General features: G+C 39.6%; 2 protein-coding genes across 4 annotated transcripts; one reads left to right on the plus strand and one right to left on the minus strand.

Moving 5' to 3' along the window:
• Nucleotides 1–4,872: 4,872 nt before the first annotated feature.
• LOC145487489 (uncharacterized) lies at nt 4,873–10,273 on the minus strand. Of its 3 annotated transcripts, XM_081466277.1 has the most exons (4): nt 8,539–10,273; nt 7,561–7,723; nt 7,020–7,216; nt 4,873–5,547 (listed from the first exon to the last, which is right to left on the minus strand). In XM_081466277.1, the coding sequence occupies exons 1-4, from the start codon at nt 8,569–8,571 to the stop codon at nt 4,933–4,935; spliced, it is 1,008 nt and encodes a 335-aa protein (XP_081322403.1). In that variant the 5' UTR covers nt 8,572–10,273; the 3' UTR covers nt 4,873–4,932. The 3 variants fall into 3 exon arrangements, with proteins under 3 accessions (XP_081322403.1, XP_081322404.1, XP_081322402.1); XM_081466278.1 differs by lacking the exon at nt 8,539–10,273 and having other exon boundaries at nt 7,630–8,319; XM_081466276.1 differs by lacking the exon at nt 8,539–10,273 and having other exon boundaries at nt 7,561–8,319.
• Nucleotides 10,274–19,881: 9,608 nt separating this feature from the next.
• LOC145486935 (uncharacterized) lies at nt 19,882–20,690 on the plus strand. Its single transcript, XM_081465642.1, has one exon. The coding sequence runs from the start codon at nt 19,995–19,997 to the stop codon at nt 20,688–20,690; it is 696 nt and encodes a 231-aa protein (XP_081321768.1). The 5' UTR covers nt 19,882–19,994.
• The last annotated feature ends 907 nt before the right edge of the window (nt 20,691–21,597 follow it).

Below are 21,597 nucleotides of genomic sequence, written 5' to 3' on the forward strand. Positions count from 1 at the left end.
TCTCGAATATTAAGCAGTCAAACTTCGTTCTACATTTCCTCAATATCGAGAATTGTTTGTCCTTCAAATCAGACTTCGATAGGCCATGGTCTTCCAAGTGTCTTCCAATTGCAGAATGTTTATGCTCGCCAGTGCGTTGGTGCAAGTGTCAGGTTGTGTACCCGACATAATCTGTGTCGCACAGATCACATTGAAATTTGTAGACCACGTACTGATTGATGATCAATCAGTGCGTGTGTTTCATTTAAGCCTCTAAGGATTTGTTTTGTACATTTATATTCAAATAACGTTTTCTTATTCATTTTGACTTGAAAATGACGTTGAGTAAACGTCGAAACGTCGTCGCTTTTTAGAGTTTTTTTTTACAGTTTTTAGAATTTTTAACCGTGATGGTTTTAACTCTTGTCTTATCGCAATGTTTTATAGTTAAATTACTGACAAAGCCTATTCTTTTACGTATCTTGAACAGTTGTTGCTCTAGAAAAAGTATTAATTTCAATGTGTCGGAGCTCTAGAGTAATAACTTATCAATCATCTTTCATGTCCCAGCTTCTTGACTTAATTTATTGAATGGTTATGATTTTTGAGTTATTTTTTTTACAAAAAAATACGTCTTAGTCGGCGCGTCGAGTATGTTACGGGTCAATGGGTGAGTGAGTGAGTGAGTGAGAGATGTATGTATGTCACACCAATCAGATTGGATCTACTATAAACAGCCAATCAAATTTCTTGTTGTAAAGGTAAATGGTATGTGAGAAGATCTGATCCCGATAAAGTTCAGACCGGCCGTATTCATTCTTCTGTAAAAGAGGAGGAAGTATTCATATATTGGGTTTACTTCGACATTTTCTGTGGGTTAGGCTGAGGATTTTAGTTAAATGAACGAGATGAGCCTTGAGGTTTGAAACAGTTCGTGAGTTCGTAGTATGCAAATGCAACGAGATATTTTTATTTTTAGTTAAAGGTAACTTGATACTTTTGTTTTTCAGAAGGAGTAAATTCAATTAGAGGTCACGAATCGTCGCTTCTAGTTCTTAGCACATGTTTTAGAGGGGACGAGACTTTAGATTTGAAACAGTTCTAACGTTTACAATAGTAAGTGCGGGTAACGATTGTTTTGTTCTTGTTGCATGCAAATATAACAAGATATTTTTGTTTTTTAGTTACAAAGTGTAATGTGACACTCTTGTTTTTCACAAGGGAGTAAATTCAATTAGAGCGGACGAATCGTCACCACTCTTTCGCACGAGATGTTTGCTATCTTTAGTAACAAATGGTAACTTAACACTTTTGTTTTTTTATATGGGAGTAAATTTAATTAGAGCTGACAAGCTATCGGCTATTGTTTCCAGGACGGTTTTTACGTCTCTGCAGTAGCAGTTTAATAGTTTTATTTGATGACAGTCATTTCAGGCCGATATTTTTTAAGGTAAAAAGTATGAAAACTGTTCAAATGTTCTTTGAAGACTGCGCGGCACCAAGTTAAAGTGCAATTTAATTAAATCAGACTTTCAACGTGTCAGAGGTTTTTTTCTCTTTCTTTCTATTTTTGGTGAAGTTGTGTTGTGTTGTGTTGTGTGAAAAGGTAAACTTACTTCTCGTATAAAATGCGAAAAAGTCCCTAAATTAACTTGAGTATTTTTGAGCAAAAATTCCTCTTGAGGGTTGGAAGGGTTATGTGATCGGTGAGTGAGGGAGTTATGCATGTGCGCGTGTCACACCGGGTTGTATTAAAGAACGAATCAAATTGCCTGTTAGAAAATAAGATGGTATCTACATTAATCTGGAGACATGTCAGATTACTGTAGTTTGTTCAGTCAAACATTTTATGGCTTACTATTTAGCTATCTTACCATGACCGATGTAACATCGCAACCAAAGAAAAAAATGTCAAATTAACCAAATCATTACTGTACCATGAATGCTCCTATCTCCGACACTTCACACAAAAAAATAACTCTTGCACGCCTTGCGTGCCTATGTTTATTTTTGATGGCGTGACACTGCAAACCAGCCATATTTAGGTTTGTGCGGTTATTCATTCGCGCGTTATTCGGAAAAGTGTCTCACCCAAATTTATAGTTTTGTACGGGAGACGCCATGTTGGTGCCCTTCGGAGGGGCAATTTGACTTATCATATAAGTCATATAAATTTCCATAGATTAGAGCATTCAAGATGACCTTAACATTACAATCTTGTTTTTTTTCTTAATAGTCCGCCGCTCAACAAATGAAACCCCGAGTTCGAAGCCTAACTACTTTGATCTGTGACTGAAAGTGAACTAAATAACAAAAAAAAGAACAATCTTACCTTCCTTGGTGATAAACGCATTCCTTAGCAGGCGTTTTGTAACGACGTTTTTCCCTCTTGGTGTTCTTCTGAACTTGTGTCGCACTCAGCCTAAGAACAAGCTTAGTTAGGTGACGGGTGTGTTAAGAAACTTACATCGGCGACGTCGACGTCGATGCGAAATGCTGACTAGTAAAATTCAATACTGACATTTCTTACCAAAAAAGTTGCCTGGTGATCTGACCAAACTCAGCAATCATCCGACAATTTGGAGCTTCTGCTACGAACGTAGGAACGTAAAAACTGTAGGAATATCAAATCTTGCGCCACCTAGTGTTCCAATTACCTATATCCTCGCGATGTATTGGATACTTTCTGTGCGACTCAAAATTTTACAAAGAATGTGTGAGTTCATTAACCCTTTTGCCCCCCAAGAAAGTTACAGTTTTTTAAAGCCAATTTCTCCTTGAATATCATACCCAGAGAGCGAAAATTCCACCGATTGCTACGTTTCACAAGTAAACAATTCGTGTCTGATCCCTTCTTTGTGCAAAGTCGTATGCTAATGAGGAAAAATGCGATGACGTCAGCAAAGATTCTCCTTCAACAAGCTTGCCAGGACTTTCATCATAAATGCTGTAATTGCTTTAAACCTTGGACACTTTGTTCTGTTACCAGTATAACATATTAGTGGACAAATAAATAAGCATAAGCTGAAGAGCATCATAGCGTGAGCTAAGCCTGAAGATATGGGTTATTGACCAAGCGTGAAGTACAGATGGGTGGATTTAATTCTTTTTGTTTTTTGTTGTCGTTGTCGTTTTGTTTTGTTTTGGTTTTTTTTGCGTGTTTATGTATGTTAAATTAGAATTTGAGGCTTTCAAAATATCAGCCTTTACGACATGGCAATGCAGGACAGTTGTAACACTGACATTCAAGATGGAGGGGGACATTGGGGTTTACAGTACTCCGGTATTGGATGTTACTAAAACTGGGAGCGGGAACGGGCAACGGGCAACGGGAGATTGGGAACGAGTGTACAGCGGTAAACCACCTGAGAATTCAAAATGGCGGAAAAAGAGAAAGAAAAGGGAACAATTTGGGGAAATGTGAGGAAGTGTTACGGTTGTAAACGTGAATTTCTACCAGCTGTGCCCCCAGATGACCACACTACGTTCTTGTTAGAGCAGTCCGATTGGTACTGGGAAAAACAAAGCATAAAATAAAATTGCGCCTGGGGGAAAATGGAATCGGTATTATCACATATGCTACCCCAATCAGTCAGGCCATAGCATTTTTCAAGCCTTCATAGTCTTCTCATATCTTCTCACTTTGTGTGCGAGCTGTCATGACATCAATACATGCAATATGATATCGAGGACAAGTAACATAACATGTTGTTAAAATATACGAAGAAACGAGCAAGGAATGTTCCGCAATAAACGCTAATGAGCGTGAAAGATGGCCGCGGAAAAGCGACTGCGTGACACTCGGTATGTTTTTAGATGACATGTTGTCACGTAGCAGACGAGAAACAGTCTATTCTCAGTCTGCGTTTTGTACCTGGTCTGCTTTTTGTACACAGCCTACAGTTTGCAGTCTGCATTTTTGTACTGACCGATTGGGGTAGCTTATGTGATAATACCGATTCGATTTTCTCCCCAGGCGCCATTTCATATTTTGTTTGTGTCAGTACCATTCGGACTCTGCTCTAACACTCTGCGGGCACATCGGGGAGAAACTAAAGAGCCACGAAATTTTTTATCCTCATCAGGGATAAGGGAACTAAATTTATATCTGTTTACAACTTTTCAGCTCAATGGTCAAAAACCCATGTTTTATCAGGGTATAAAACTTAGGAAAAGCGCGTTTTATTGTTTTTCGCCACATTACCTCTATATCATAAAGCAAATGAAGAAGCCTAAGCCGTGTATTATACTGTGATAAAACACTCCGGACATCTGAGAACACTCGTGTCCTGAAATGCCCGCCGTGTTTCATCACAGTGTAATATACGGCTTAGCTTCTTTATTTGTTAAGTTCATTGTTATAATATGAATGTTTTATTAATTTGTTTTATCAAGAATTTATACGAATACATAGACATATTCTCTTCAGTAACCGTATTATTTTGTAAGTAGTGTAAGTATTAGTATTGTAAGTAGAACTGATAAGTTGTCTCATTGTATTGGAGTAAGTTATGCAAATTGTAGTATTGTAAGTAGCATATGTAATCGTATCGTATTGTGAGTGGTGTAAGTAGTGTGTAAGTAATCGCGTTGTATAACAAGTTTAGTTAGTAATGTAAGGGACTTTAGTAGTTGTATTTCTGTTGCAAATTGTGTAAGTAGCCGTGCCAGTGTTGTAAGTAGTGTGAATCACAATTAAAATGTAAAAAAAAAGACTCACACCACTTACATTACTTACAACACAGAGCAATTACTTACACCTCTGACAATACTAATACTTACACTATTCGCACCAGTTCCTAACTAAGCGAGTATAAATATCATTTCAGCCCAGTTCGCGGAAGAACTCTTCGCTTTGTAGCTATAGCCAGACTTGTTGTAACCTACGCCGTATGAACATGCATCTTAATTTATTTCCGTTTCGAACAGTACCAAACATAATAAAAGATAACATTACAAACCAGAAAATCCTGACAAGCGAAAATTCCCTGTGATGCCAAGATGGTGGTCAAGCCGTTTTCCTTGAATAGTTTGTACCTTGTTGTCTCTTGTTTCACTGCAGTGATGGTGGACAATATAAAGGATTTTACACGGGTTCTTTGTAGTAAATTGTACATACTTATGAAAGTTAAATATCAAAACTTGTTCAATGCCCAACATATTCGGCCGGTAGTCAATGCTATCTAATAGTTGAGAGGGAAGTGGCACGAGAAGCCTGAACAGGAATGCATCGTGGGATCCCATGTATTTTGCTTTCGGTCCACAGAAATCCTCCGCGTTGCAGAGACGCACGTTTTCAGGAGTTTCATGCCTGGTCAGTGCGTACATTGTTTTTCTGTCCAAAATGCTTTCGTTTAGTCGTTCAAACCCTTTATCCACATAACAGTCTGCGTTCATTATCATTACATTTCTACGTAACAAATTGTTCGAAGCGTACTGGAAGGCATCTTTGTAACGCATGCGCCGACCAAGAAATTGAAAATTTAATTTCCAGTCCTCGAGCAAATTCTGGGCCTCAATGGAGTAACGATCCACGTCGTTTTCAAGGAGTATATGGATTCTTTCAACCTGGAAAACAAATCAAGGAAATTCACGGTTTATGAGGCACGTGCAGATGCTCTCGACAAAGCTACGAAACCCATTTCCATCAAAAATTGGGACCGACTGCGGTGATTTCTGATTTTAACACCACGGGTTACCAAAGCGTTTCATCAGATTCCCCCGACAATTTACCACTCATCGTTTAATATTCCTGACTGGAGACATTTTGAAAGTAAAATGTATTGCCCAAAAAAATAGAATACATTGACCCTTTTCAAGTTCGAACCCTGAACCCTGAGCTATTGTTAAATTTCTTAAAAATTAATGATTTGAATATTAATTTTTTATCTATTTATTATTTTAATTAATTTTTTCAAGGAAATTACACAGCGCTGCTGGATGTTCAGAAGTATGCGTCATATAAAATTATTATTTTTATCGTCATTATTATCATCATTATCATCGTCATCATCATCATTATTATTACTACTATTATTATTATTATTATTATTATTATTACTCTCGATTCAACATCCAGACAAAGAGAGTGTTATCTCAACCTCGTTTCCAGGACTTTTCCCTTTGAAATTTGGAAAAGCCCTGGGAACGAGGGCTGTGCGAGTGTGTTACGAAAAGGGAAAGTCAAGTTGATTACTGGTTTTTACTGATGGTGTCACGCTATCAAAAAGTACATAAAAAGCCTCGTAAATATTTATGTCTGTGTGCTTTTTTATACGCGTTATTCAGACGCGTTTCACACGGGTATGTGGACGCCAACTCATTGTCATCGAGTTTTGCTATGAAAACGACAAATTATTATTCTAGAACGCCGACAGATTGAAATACTTCGTCTAATGTAAGGACTGTTTTAAAAGACCTACACGACAGCTTTTTCGGGCTAGCATTTTAATGTCGTGTAGCCTGCGTAGCTGGTGGGATTTGAGCGCGAGTGCTTTTGTTTTGGCGTCGAAGCCGAGAACGCGAGTAGCGGAGCCGCGAGAGGAATGGTAATAAGTCGAGTTGAATTTCACTCCCTCCAGCTACGCAGGCTAAACGTCACGGAACGAAAAAGCTTGGAAATTCAAACTTGGTCTGTTTATAAAACGAAGAACCCGGTCGGGCTATAGCCTCCCGCGCAGACACTGTTAGGACTCGTCACGCGTTCCTTCCACACGTGGGGAAGGAACGGGTGACGAGTGTGACCAGGCTAGATAAGCTTGACGTCAAGTTCTTAGAGGGTCTTGCCTCTTATGAAACTAAAACCTCAGAAATATAGGTAACTGTTTATGTTGGAACACGGCAGCATCACAGGAAGATCAGCAATATAAAATCAGATAAAATACGTACAGGGTGCTAGAAATTCCACACAGTCTTCGAGCTGCTTCGAGAACAGTATTGGCGATTGAGAAGTCTGTATAGATTGTGTTTAAAAAGAAATTTATAACCATCTAGTTTTGTGAGCTACAATGTAAAATGATGGAACACCAAGTTTAACTTACGTGTGGACTATTCAGGTTTCTTCTGAGGCAATAGATGTACTCCTTTTGTCTCAACACAACCGAGCTGTTTTCTGGTTTGTTTGTGACATTCAACACTGGAAACTGGACAATGAGGTGAAGTCGAGCTCCGGCTATGAAATTTGCAGAACTGTTTTGTGTAGTGGTCTTGCTTGATAACGAATGATTGTCTAACCTCCCTGAAATGTGACCGTTAAATGAGGAAAGAATAAGATAAAAAAGATAAAAAGTATGTTTACTCTGTTTGAGCAGTCTTACCTTAACATTTCCGTTGTTTTATTGGACGTAGCGTGATGGCATGGTTAGGTGCCAGGGGACTCACTACAAGATTTGTTTCATTACGTTTCCGAGTTCAACTTTTCTAGGTTTAACTGACAGCTGAAAAATGAGTTTTTTCTCTGTCCTGAGCTCAGGTCTGTAAAATTTAGTGAAAGTTGAAGAATGGGCCTAATTTATAGTTGTGAAATCCGCGCTGAAATTTCACTGATTAAAGAAATTCTAGCGCTTCGTTTTTTTTCTATACCCTTTTTTAGCGGTAGCATTTGTAAGTCCCATAAGAATGCTTTGTATTGTATTGATTGTTTCCTCTTACTGTCACGTTTTCTGTTTGGCATCGTCTTAAATGTAACCAAAAGAACCAGACTTGCTGCCGCGACCATTAAACACAAACTTCGGAGTGGCTTGCACTGAAAAAAATGTAGAAAGAACGATTTTAAACAAATGAGCATTTATTTAGAGGCAAAAGAATTTCTGTTACTACTTAAAAGTCACACCTTTGTTTTTGTTTGCATGTGAGGGTTTGGCTAGTATACTTTATTCGGAGCATGTCGAAACGAACGAAACCTGTGAAACTACTAAAGATAATCAAACATATTTTTAGGTACAAAACTTACAGCAAAGCAATAGGATTTCGATTTACCATGCAATATCAATCATTTCGATGGCATCAAAGATGGTGGAGGCTGACTAGGGACCTTTAAAGAAGTCATTAATGTCACGGGCCAATTTCATGAGGTGGAGGAGAAGAAGCAGGAGGACTGGGGAGGAGGAGGAGCTGCTTAATCAACTCGGATTCGTGGTTCGCTTGCAACAAAGACACCCGTGAAGGGAACTTCCATATAAAAAGCACGGAGGTGTTCGTCGAAAATTTTAAAAAGAATCCCTAAAGAGGAACCAGGAACCGTAAAAACTCTTTTTCCTTGGCCATCGTAGCTTTAGAAGAAACAAAACACAAACCGCGGTGATAAACATGGAATTAAAACGCATGTTAAACAAAGTTAATTTCCTTGACGTTTCGTTTGTACAACATAACCAATCAAATTGCGACAATAATTTGACTTGTTACATAAATTTCGCATTCAAGATGACCTTAACATTATAATCCCTGTTTTTCTCTCAACAGGAATTTCCACCTCTTAAACAAATGAAACACCGAATTCGTAGTCTATAACTATTTTGATCTGCGACTGAAACTAAACAAAGAAATAAGAAACAATTTTACCTTTCTTGGTGAAAAATGCATTTTAGCAAGCATTTGTAATGACGTTTTTCCCTCTTGGTGTTCTAACAACAACAACAACAACAACCATTTATTTGTACTCGTTTGTACATTTATTTGTAATTAAATTGTTCTTCTCAACTTGTGTCCCACACAGCCTAAGAACAAGCTTAGTTAGGTGGTGGGTGTGAGAAACTTACATCGGCGTCTCGGCTAAAGACGTCATATGAGCGGTAACAAATCAGGAGCCGAGAAAGACAATAAGCTATTGTTTGGAGAACAATGGATGCTATTGTTTTCCAAGATCCAAGATGGCGCTATTTATTTTCAGCCAATCAGGAGCCGAATTCAGAATTCAAGATGGCGGCGCCCACGAAAGTCGGCCATGTTGGAAAACAGCCCACCAGCCTCGACGGAGGACTGGGATCGGTCTCACGGATTTCCATGGCGACACAAATCACGCCAGGGTCACGCAAAAAATGTCATGCAACTTCAAAATCGATACTTACAGTGTCCTGTGGTCCTAAACGACAGAGGTCCGGTATTTAAAAACCAAACATCACACAATGTCAAATATCACGAACTTTAATATCAACACTTTTTGGCTAACATTAAAAGATATGACGTCATTGCCATGTTGATCGAGTAAAAAGACCGGTTTCTATCGTCATCGCACAATTTTTCAAATGAACTTTAATGTCCAAAACGTTTGCGCTAAAATTACAGAAAGCTGGTCATTGTATCTCAAATAAGATAACACTATCAAAAGAAATGGAACAGGAATAATTTTATCCAGCGTGAAGGCAATCTTTGACGAGTAACGACTAATAAGCGAAGACAAAAATTAATAGGCTAAAAGGTGAGAAGAAAAAAAATACAATTGAAATGCTTCAAGTGAAAATGAATTGCTAATGGCAGTTTGCAATAAAATCTAAACTCCTTGATCTCCACTGTTCCCTTGAGAAAAGCATCATTCAAAGGAATCTTGAACAAACAAAAGGCATTTTGGGCGACCATTGAAGAATTGACATAATTAGTCAGAGATGAAACATGGAATAAATTAAAACCGAAAAGCACACGTTTAGAAGCTGAAATCATGATAGACTGATCTTAACCCTTGAGAATAAAATCAAAGGAATTTCAAAAAAACGTTTCGCGCTTGAAGTAAAGATTTAACTTCATTTACAAACACTACAAATCGCTCCTAATTCAACAATTATAGTTGTCTAAGCGGGTTTCCAATAGCGCCAAAATAAATCACTTACATCAAACATAGTCCTTCCCTCCAAAGCGTCACACAACTAGCAATCGCTCAACTCCATAGCCACGAAGACAGGAAAGAATGTTACGCCTAGAAAAGAAGACGTGTGCTGAACGTTGTCACAAGTAAAATGAATGCTATAAAGACCGATTGCCTTATAAACTCGTAAAACAAAACAAAAACAAAAACAAAGAGTCTGAGTCTTTATGACGTTTATTGAATAATGACAATAAAAATAATAACACGAACTCCGACAGAGAATTGATTACAATTTTTAACTCTAAGTGTTGGGAACTAAACTCGTTTCCAGTTTCACAGTCTCTTGGTCCCTGGCCCCAGAACGCACGATATTCTGCCCTAGTTTTCTTTGCTTCTGGTCATGAAGTCTTTGCCTGATCCGTTCCTTATTCTTGGCATAATAACTTTTCCAATATTCGTTGATCCGTTCCCTGTTATTTTTACAGTATTGTCTAAACATGTGCTTTTCGGTTTTAATTTATTCCATGTTTCATCTCTGACTAATTATGTCAATTCTTCAATGGTCGCCCAAAATGCCTTTTGTTTGTTCAAGATTCCTTTGAATGATGCTTTTCTCAAGGGAACAGTGGAGATCAAGGAGTTTAGATTTTATTGCAACTCTGCCATTAGCAATTCATTTTCACTTAAAGCATTTCAATTGTATTTTTTTTCTTCTCACCTTTTAGCCTATTAATTTTTGTCTTCGCTTATTAGTCGTTACTCGTCAAAGATTGCCTTCACGCTGGATAAAATTATTCCTGTTCCATTTCTTTTGATAGTGTTATCTTATTTGAGATACAATGACCAGCTTTCTGTAATTTTAGCGCAAACGTTTTGGACATTAAAGTTCATTTGAAAAATTGTGTGATGACGATAGAAACCGGTCTTTTTACTCGATCAACATGGCAATGACGTCATATCTTTTAATGTTAGCCAAAAAGTGTTGATATTAAAGTTCGTGATATTTGACATTGTGTGATGTTTGGTTTTTAAATACCGGACCTCTGTCGTTTAGGACCACAGGACACTGTAAGTATCGATTTTGAAGTTGCATGACATTTTTTGCGTGACCCTGGCGTGATTTGTGTCGCCATGGAAATCCGTGAGACCGATCCCAGTCCTCCGTCGAGGCTGGTGGGCTGTTTTCCAACATGGCTGACTTTCGTGGGCGCCGCCATCTTGAATTCTTAATTCGGCTCCTGATTGGCTGAAAATAAATAGCGCCATCTTGGATCTTGGAAAACAATAGCATCCATTGTTCTCCAAACAATAGCTTATTGTCTTTCTCGGCTCCTTATTGGTTACCGCTCATATGAGCGTGCATTACTTCTGACGTCGATGCGAAATGCTGACCAGTAAAATACATTACTGACGTTTGTTGGCAAAAAAAAAGTAAGAAGGAATGTCCACTAAGACCGAGCACATGCTGATGAAAAAACAAAATTCTTTATATTTCGTCCAGAGATAGCTTATGGTAGTCCTAGAAGCGTGGTGGGATATTGTCTTCAAAGTATTTTTAAAACCGGCCAAAATATCAAAAAATTAATTACGGCCCCACGTGTCTTGAAAAACACGCAAAAGAATGATGACCGTTTTCTTCTTATTCGTGGATCTGTTAAGACATTCGACAGTTTTGAACGACTACATTTTGTCACTGAAAAGAAAAGTGCAAAAAGAGCATTGTACGAATTTCCTGGAAGTGGAGATGATAACGATGAAAAACTAGCTTCTTCTTAAAAACATACCCAATTCAAGACTAGAGGACCCTAGAGTGCATAAGCCACATCCTATTTATGGCCAAAATCGAGATCCTATTTAGGACCAAAACTGCTGAAAAACCATACCCTTTGGGGCCGCGCATACCTATATTAACAGCCCATACAAAGGAGTACCCCCGACCCGGGATTAAAAGTCAGTTCTCAGCCTTTCGTAAATCGTTTTCCATGTTGAGTGGCTCATATAGAACTTGATTTATTATCGCGTTGATCAACATGTCAAGATTTGTCTTTTTGCCAAGTGTAAAAAAAATGTGTAAGCGGATTTAGAGCTACCCTACATTTTAGGAAAATATGAGGTGGCTCTGAATCCTGGCATTGAAGCAAAAAAATGTTAAGTGTTTGGTGAGTGGGCGCAGGGTGTGGGTTTCATTTCCAGTGATCATGAGTTGTGTTACGAGATCGAAAAATCTGTCTCCGCCGTTATTAAGAGAAGAAGACCAGACAGAAGATGGTTGTGCAGTACGAATGGTTAATGATTGTGGAAGCGAAAATAACATTCAAGATTGAGCTCCCGAGAGAATGGTTGTTTGTGAACCATTGTCCGTATTCGCAAGCGTTCGGATACTATGCAAACCGGACGCAATTTCGAGTGAATGGTCTTACAGACCGATCCCGTAGCAAGCACAGTAGCCCCGTTTATCCATAATATTGTTGAAGTTGTTGTATCTATGCACCGATCAAATCGATCACATTAGCGCTAAGGTCGATGGTTTGACTCGCAAAGGAAATAGGATACGGTCGTGGTTTCCACTAGTTTTGGCATTCTTGCTAACGCAGTGCGAGGTAAAAATCTGCAACGCGATGAATGATCGGTTCAGTGGAGTTTAAAACGATCAAACTTTGATAAATTCCCTTCCAATCGATGAAATGGCGGGAAGAAGTGAGATCCCTGCCTTCTTGCCCGAGACGCCGCCACACACTTCACCAGAAAATATAAAGCGTGTTCAAACCCTGCTCAAAGTTGAAGCAAGTCTGGTTAAGCAACCGTTCGAAGCCTTGAAAGAGTTCGAAAAATGCTTAATGGTCCTCGGCTACAAATGAGGTGAGTGTAACTTCACATTGCATCACAGTGAATAAGTCTATTGTTGTCATTGCCACCAAAACACAAGTGTAGTTTCAAATACTACTCGTAACTTAATTAAGCATTGTTTTTTAATTTTGTCTTGCCTATTCAAGGTTACACATCTATTGAATTTTGACCACTTGATCATAGACTTAAGGTGGCTCATGAAACAGTTTCCATCACTTAGATTTTGGTAGGTCATTATAACCACTCTTTATCACTTGATGCTACAGTCATGGTATGAAAAAACTGTCCAATCATTGGTAACACGTTATTATTTTCATGACACAATAGGTACCATATCAACAGTATGACCTGCTAGAACACCCTTAATTACAGCTTTAGGGGGCTTATAGTTCAAAAACGGCACGGTGAAATTGTTTTATATTATCAAATTTTAATAATCGTGATAAGACGCAACTTTTGACAAAATTTTAAAAAATTCTGTACTTAGGGTTCAGAGCCACCTTAAAGTTTTGAAAAAAAGGCCAACCGTCAGGCTTAATGAAATCTAACATTTTATAGACATTTGATGATTTATAACTCAATTGTTTGGATACCAATTGAAATGATAAATAAATAAATAAATAAATATACATTTATATGATAATATAAATTATATAATATATGTAATATAAATGATATTGTTTGGCTTAGCAGTCCTAAAGCAGCAGAGCAGCTTAGCTTTTTTAGGCTGCCGGATTCTGCGAGAATTCGTTCTCCGGATGTTTCAATGGGACGAAAGGTCAGGATTAATGAAATTAAACATTTGATCAATGATTTAAATCTTGATTGTTTCGATGCTCATAACATAATTTGGATTATTCTCTGAAGCAGCAGAACAGCTTAGCCTCTTAAGGCTGTGGTTCTGTGAGAACTCATTCTCGGTTCTTTCACTGGGAACTTACAGTTAAGCTTATTAACACTTAAAAGCATTTGAGGATTTAGATTTTAATTGTTTTGACACCAAAACGATAATATATTGTTTGGCTCAATCCCCAAAGCAGCAGAGCAGCTTAGCCTTTCACGCTGCAGTTCTGTGAGAATGTATTCTCCAGGTGTTTCATTGGGAACTAAATAACAGAACTAACAGTCAGGCAGAATTTACCTTTACCTCACCGGGAACATTAGGATTGTGCTTAAATTCCGCTGTTTCTGTCAGCCATTCCAAACACTGATCACGCTCTTTTAGAAGGCGACGGAGAACTTTCGGAGCTGTTTTATTGGCAAGCGAAAACTCAATAGTCAATAGTCCTTGAAATTCTCAGGAATTCTTGCTCTTATTTTCTTACTAGATGTTCGTGTACCATATTTTTTGAGTTGTTTTGAATGAAAAGAAGCGTTTGCAAAAGAGCTCACAACCTGACCGTAAGACACTCAAACATTAATTGGACACCGAATTTAGTTCCTGCGATGCCCAAGGACACCGTTTTCAGCTGGAGAGCTGATCTGAGAAGTTGTTTTGTATAATCTGAAGAAGCTTGAAGAGGCAGGTTTTTCAATTTATCCGCTGAATAATCTCAGTCTGTTTTTGGCCTTTATAGATAAATACGCCGGGTAACTTTGAAAATGTCTATTTATACCCTTGCTTTCTGAGCCTGTATTCTTTCGATTCACATGACGGGCTTGTGTTTCTGTTGTCAGATTGCGGTCTGATTAAATTGATTTCTTAACGTGCCGAACAAACAAGGCCCCCTATAATTCAACCGTATAACATCGGCAGGGGTCCATGTTTTCATTTCCTGACCATAGCAGAATCTTTGTTTACAATATTTGCTTCATTTGCATAAACGAAACAGTTTCTGGTTGAGCTACTTGTAAAACATTAGTTCTGAATACTGAACGGGCGTAGCACGATTAAGCCAGAAAGGAACTTGCTGAGGGTGAAGAGGCCGAGGGGCGTACGGGGTGGGGGCTGTGGCGTCATCTACCCTCCTCTCTCTCCCCTTCGCCCCATCCTCGACTAGAGAGCCGGTTCACAGGCTAGATTAACAGTCTCAAGGAATTTGAGCCCGATGTATTGAATATTTTTTGTGCGACGTGGGTTTAAAAACTATAAATATACCCAGCCTCTTCCAGGCGTTCAGTTGGTTGGGACGCAGCACGAAAACGCAGCGAGCGAAAAAATATGGGATAAGCATGTTCTTTCGCTTTCTCTCGCCCGGCTTCTCCCCTATTTTTTCGCTCGCCGTTTTTCGCGCAACTAACTGAACGCCTGGAAAAGGCTAAAACAGACATCTTTAGCTTGGGCGGTTTGTTTTCCAATACAGACTACATGATATTCCCTAGAGAATCGTTCTTTTATCCATGTAAAAATTATCCATTCATATACACGCGACTATTTGACAATTTGAAAGCAAAAATTCTCAAGATTATCATCACATGGTCTGAAATGGGCAACAAATCGCCCAAGCTAAACACGTCACTGAGGAGACAACTGTAAAATGGTCTATTGTTTTAAACTTTGGAAACTTTGTTCTGTTACCAGAATAACATATAAAGTGGACAAACAAATAAGCATAAGCTGAAGAGCACCATGCCGTAAACTAGGCCTGAAGACATGATGGGCTATTGACCAAGCGTGGAGTAAAGATGGCTAAATATTGGCCAAGTTCTCTCTTTGCGTGCTTATGGAAATTTTAATTAGAATTTGGAAATAACGACAGCTTCAAAAATCTTGGAGAGGCTTTAGAAATATCAGCCTTTACAACATGGCGAATGATAAATCACTGATAAAGCAAAATTGCTGTCACCATAAATGTACAGTGGAACCTCGATTTAACGAACCTCTGTTTAACGAAGTCCTCGATATAACGAACGATATTCTATGTCCCGGCCAAAGTTACAGTAAAATGTATGGAATAGAACCTCGATATAACGAACCTCGATATAACGAATTCTTCGATATAACGAACATAATCCGGAAGCCCAAACGTTAAATCTACCTCGATATAACGAATTACAATGTTTCCTTGTTTACCTAGACAATTTTCTGTATAACCTCTATGTTGCAACATTTTTTAATCGCTACTCTGAAAGTGTCATTCTTTTGCAAACAAAAGCTGCGCGTCTGCTCAAGAGGGAAAATAATTGATACTGAAAGCCACCATGCATCTCAAAACGCGGCACTTCTGGGTGTATCGAGGTTTTCGATATAACGAACCCTCGATTTAACGAACAAATTTGGCCGGTCCCCGGCGACTTCGTTAAATCGAGGTTCCACTGTAAATTATAAAAACACCAACATAAATAGCAGAAACAGCTTACACTGCAGACATACTCTAATGCAAACGTTATTGTAAATTTTAAAACCACAACACTGAACACCGCAATAGCAGTAGACGGCAAGTCAACAGTTGCAACTAGACAGCAAAAAAAAAAACAACAACAAACCTCCACCGCAAAGGCCAACAAATAAAGCTGTTGCACGATTTAAGAGCCAACAAGTTGCAACAGACATGCAGCAAATACCGTCAATTTGACACACAAGGCCAGGGAAGTTCAAGAAACAAAGGATTGAAGTCAAAGGCTTGATAACTACCAACAACTTTACTCCAAAACAGACAAAACTGAACTCTACTCATCTTAAGAAAAGTTTAGTGACAATCAGGAAGTCAACAACGCCCCAACACTCCAACGGATTGATGAGAGGACACGCGAATTAAACGAATGTAATCCATGATTAAAACGTCCCATTAACAAGACTATTGGTTAGACGTTAGAGAAAAATCGCGAACGTTTGACTTCGTATGTGATCCATGAGTAAAACCCCGTATTAACAAGACTATTGGTATGGAACGTTAGAGGAGAAACGCGAACGTTTTAGGTTGACTTCGCTCGTCCCGATTTCAAGATGGCGGTCCCTTTCCTTTCTGCACGAGCGTGGAGAGCAGAACATAAGTGTTTCGCTTTTGCGAGCAAGAAGCAGACGTTAGAAGGCCTCACTACTTTGATGGAATGCTGTTTTAAAACAAGCAATGTGAATGTGATGGATAAGTTCAAGTGACTGCTAATAAGGAGACGAGGTACTAAAGTTGCCGATTCCACGAGGCAACATGGCTATCGTGTTGGATTCTGAGGAAACAAATTTTGGTGATTTTAAGCGGCTTGTCACGATCTCGACCCACAGAGGTATAACTGGACTCGAATGATTGTAAAACCCCTCAACAATAGTCTCATTTGATGCGGATTGAATAGAATGAAATTCGTAAGAAGATATGAGTCACTTATATTTTGCGTGTTTTTCACGAAAGTGGGGCCGTAATGAATTCGTGATTTTTAGCAGGTTAAAAATATCACGATCATTCCGAAAATCTCGCTTTACTCTCTTTTTGTACTTCAGGAACAACGCTACCAAAAATTAGGTTCGTGGAGATTCATGGCCAAGCAATAGCAAAGCAAACTGTACGAGTACTTGTGACAAGCCGAGGGAGAGAATTCTTACAAAATGGATATTTTTAACAACGAAACCTCGAGAGACTACAAACGACCTCGTATGCCAAAACGATTATATCAGTAAACTTCATATTGCACATATTATGTTTCTCAGTGAAAAGACCCCGCAGATGAGCCACAAAGGCACGGGCACTTGCGTAGAATGAAGATGAAACTTACCTTTGGTATCGGATCGCTTAGAGTTTGGGAGCGGTTTGTTTGCGTGCTAATATATCTAATAGAATATGCATACCCGCTACAGCACTAGGTTAGTAATAATATGCATGTGGTCTTTAACTATTATGCGCATATTGACTGTTGTCATGGAAACATGAACAATAGAAAGAACTTAGCGACAATTTGGAAGATAAAAGTGAAGAATGATATCGCAGTTAATTTTCCAATTTAAGCAATTGGAAAGACGAAGCCTGAAAAAATCAGGGCTTCAACGGGATTCGAACCCGTGACCTCCGCGATACCGATGCGATGCTCTACCAACTGAGCTATGAAGCCACACATTGGGAGCGAGGTCAATTAATTGAGTTCATATCTGAGCTTCATAGCTCAGTTGGTTGGCTCTCTCTCTCTCTCTCTCTCTCTCTCTCTCTCTCTGGATATTGACCAAGTTCTTTTTTTGCGTGTTTATGGACCGAGACGGAGTCCAGGTCCGTCAACTCGAAAAAAAAGAACGAGGCCAATATCCAGCCATCTTGACCGAACAAGCTTGGTCAATAAAGGATTTATTATATGGCTTTCGGGGAAATTTTTCTTGCGGGACACGGCGGATAGTCCCGAGCGGGCAAGATAGCTCCATCTTGCCCGCTCGGGTAGCCAATCACAGCGCAGGATTTGATTCATCTTGCCCGCTCACGGAGCTAGCCATATAATAAATTACAATAAAAAACTAAACGAATCCAAAACCAACATGAAAGTTACATGAAGGTTGCTTAATGATGTCATAAATAAAAGAAAATATTTTCCTGCATCGGGCCAAACTTGGCAAAGAGAATACGACCCAGTCAAGAGGAGATCAAGGTAAGAGAGTGAATCCCCCATATAGGCCTTATACCCAAGGTAATCCCTCTTAAGGTATTTTTAGACATGGTACCGAGTTCTTCCGCAGATGTTACTCGCGCGTTGCGTGGATGTTTTCGTGGAGCATTTGTTTATGTTTCGTTTCATTTCATTTCAAAGCGATGGAAACCTCCAAACGTGTGTTGATGCCTTCTTTGATATTTTAATATCAAGGAACTTCGGCCCTCGCTATGTCTAAATCTCATCTCGAAACTTTAATAGGAGTTTAAACCCGGGGGGTACTCCCAGAAAAATTGCGTGGGGGTGAGGGGCCCGCTTCCCAAAATCCTCTCCCTATTTATGACCAAAATCTGCGATTTTCCCTTCTATTTATGACCTGACCAAAAATTCGATACCCTTTTTATGACCGTTGCGGTCGGCACAGTTGCCCTAAACATAATTTATGAAGGGCTTTGGATGATGTTCTTATCGATTATGATGAAAAAGTAGCTTCTTCTGAAAAAAACATACCCAATTCAAGACTAGAGTGTAAAAACCATACCGTATTTATGACCAAAATGGCCAAAATCGATACCCTATTTATGACCCAAACGGCTGAAACACCATACCCTTTGAGGCCGCACATACCTATATAGCTCATATGAGGGAGTGCATCCCCCGGGAGTTGAAATAAGACACAGATGTCCCTTGAACAAATAATCAAACGCCCGAACACAACTGGACCGAACAAACAGATGGTCCAAAGTGCAGACAGAAACTCGGCATCCAAACAGCAAAAGGGAGTTTAAGGGTACGTTTCTTTCAGAAAATCCAACATTGGATTTTATAATCCAAAAACGGATTTCGCGTTTCTTTACTAAGCAGATTAATCCAAGATCACTCGGATCATGGTGCATCAAAGGAACCGAAGAATCCTTGCCCAGGGTGGATTAGAATCTAATCGTGGACCGGATTTTCTTGAAGAAACGCACCCTTAGCAACAACAATAACGCTAAGGACACTTCATATTCAACCTACGAAGCTTGCAAGAATTTAGATTCATGCAGTTTCAATTGCCTATCACTGCCAAAAATATTCCAAACCGAATATGTAAGACAGCTCAAAATTCGTAAAAGAAATTTTTTAAGATGGGTGAGCAATTTGTTACTAGATTGGATATTGGTGATCGCAAAGAATGTGAAAATCATTTAAATAACATAAGATGCGATTGTGAACAATCCGCTATAGGAATTTTGAAAAACAAGCGGGGATCGAAATGGGTTCATCGTAAGAAAAAAATATCTTACTGACCACCAACCAGAACAAACCAACTGTTTTGGCAAATCAATCAACCTAATTGGTCAGAAAAGCCATTACTTTGGTCCTGATCAGATTGGTTTTCATTTGAGTGTCGAATGTAATTTCCCGTTTCCCTTGGTGTTGTATTAAACAACATCTCTACAATTCAACCAAGAACTGCTTGCTACCCGTTTTCAGCGAGAGATAAACGGAAGAAAATGGGAGCTAACCCAAAGAACTTATTAAATATTCAACTTCGCACCTCTGGTTCCAGTTGTAACGAAGACAGCAGTGCTTCCCGAGGGACGTCTGAGTGTTTTGTCCCATCACTCCTCCTGAGCAATCCAATGTCTCTTGCGCCGAAAATCGATGAGATAGCCTATGCTGTTCAACAACAAAATATTGATATTGCACTCTTCACTGAAACCTGGCTAAAGGAATCGATCCCTGATGATCCAATCAACATCGAAGGATTCCAATTGTACAAACGAGACCGCAAAAACCAAGAACATGACGGCGTCTGTTTATATGTTTAAGACTCGATTCAGTGTAAGATATTGCAGGATTTTCACAGCGACGATCAAGAAGCTTTATGGGCCTTCTAGTGAGGCCTAAACGTTTGCCCCGTGGCTTTTCTAACCTAATTGTAGCAGTTGTATACCACCCAGATCAGCATCCTGACACCAGCGATGTCGCGTTGAACGAGTACTTAACGTCATCCCTGAATAAAATCGAAGCCCAATTCCCGAACAGTGGGATTTTAATAGCTGGCGATTTCAACAAGTTCGACTTCAAAGCGTCAGCTAAATGTTACCAGCTCGAACCAATCATCAAGATCCCGACACGGGGTAAAAATACCCTGGATCAGATATACACGAACTTGAAGGAATACTACAAGCCTCCAGTAAGTGGTCAAGCCTTTGGTCTTTCTGACCACTTATCTATCACGGTCCTGCCCAACGTTCACCAGAAATCCCAAGCCCACAGTAAGATCATCAAAACGCGCGACAAAAGACCTAGTCGCGTGGCTAGTCTTGGTCGTTATCTGCTGGAGTTCCCATGGGACACTGCACTGAGTCAAAATGAGTCATGCGATGATAAGCTGGCTGCTGTTACGCTGATCGTCAATTATGGTCTTGACACAATCATGCCTGTGCGAACAGACAGACCCTGGCTAAATGCTGATCTAAAACGGCTTATTCAGAAAAGACAGCAAGCCTTCTCATCCGGTGATACGTTCCTATTCAAATTGCCAAGGAACAAAGTAAACCGTGAAAGGAAAAGGTGACAACAAGGTGCGTGACTTAAAGGACACGCGCCCTCGCGATTGGTGGCGTGAAGTTAAACAGCTCTGTGGAAATGGTGGTAGTGCGCGGGAAAACATAAGGTCCATTTTAAGAATCCACACGGACTGCACTGACCGAGACCTCGCTGATAAAATCAACGAGGCTTTTGTCGGCGTTATGCAAGAGTACAATCCGCTATCCGATGACGTGATGGTTTTATGCGAGGATGACGAGCCTATTTCGGTGACAGTTGACTCTGTTGCAGAACGCCTAAGCAATATTAGTGCGTCCAGAGCAGGGGGGCCTGACAACCTACCAAACTGGGTGCTGAAAGAGTTTTCTGATATACTAGCTCCAGCCTTAACCGAGGTGTTAAATCAATCATTCCGAGAATTTAAAGTCCCACGTATATGGAAGCTAGCGGATGTTCCACCTGTTCCCAAGGGTGCGTCTATTGAAGACTTTAACAAAGACCTGAGACCAATATCTTTAACATCTACATTGTCCAAAGTCGCGGAGGGGGTTGTCATCGACCGAGAACTCAAACCCTTGATGCTCGAGTGTATGGACCCTAACCAGTTTGGTTTTATTCCAGATTCAAGCACTACGTTCGCACTCATCTCCATGCTGCATCACTGGTTCGAAGCCACAGACGGGACTGGCGCCCATGTTAGAACAGCACTCCGGGACTACAAGAAAGCCTTTGATCTTGTAGACCACAATTTACTGATCGCCAAGCTCTATAGCCTAGGAGTAAAACCCACCGTTGTCAACTGGGTGGTGGACTTTTTTACGAAACAGATATCAACGTGTCAAGCTAAATTCTGATTGCTTCTCGGATTTTAAACCAGTCCCGGCCGGAATTCCACAGGGAACCCGGATTGGCGCATGGCTCTTTTTGGTTATGAT

The sequence above is a fragment of the Orbicella franksi genome, chromosome 5 (genome assembly GCF_964199315.1).
Source record: "Orbicella franksi chromosome 5, jaOrbFran1.1, whole genome shotgun sequence".
Lineage (NCBI taxonomy): Eukaryota > Metazoa > Cnidaria > Anthozoa > Scleractinia > Merulinidae > Orbicella > Orbicella franksi.

Excerpts from the sequence above, each read along its gene's own strand:
- LOC145487489 (XM_081466276.1), bottom strand. The coding sequence starts at position 7,765 with ATGCTCATTTGTTTAAAATCGTTCTTTCTACATTTTTTTCAGTGCAAG. Across the intron at positions 7,217-7,560 it reads AATGCTACCGCTAAAAAAGG|GGAGGTTAGACAATCATTCG; the intron begins GTATAGAAAAAA and ends GTCACATTTCAG. Across the intron at positions 5,548-7,019 it reads GAAACCTGAATAGTCCACAC|GTTGAAAGAATCCATATACT; the intron begins GTAAGTTAAACT and ends TTTGTTTTCCAG.
- LOC145486935 (XM_081465642.1), top strand. The coding sequence starts at position 19,995 with ATGGGCCTTCTAGTGAGGCCTAAACGTTTGCCCCGTGGCTTTTCTAAC.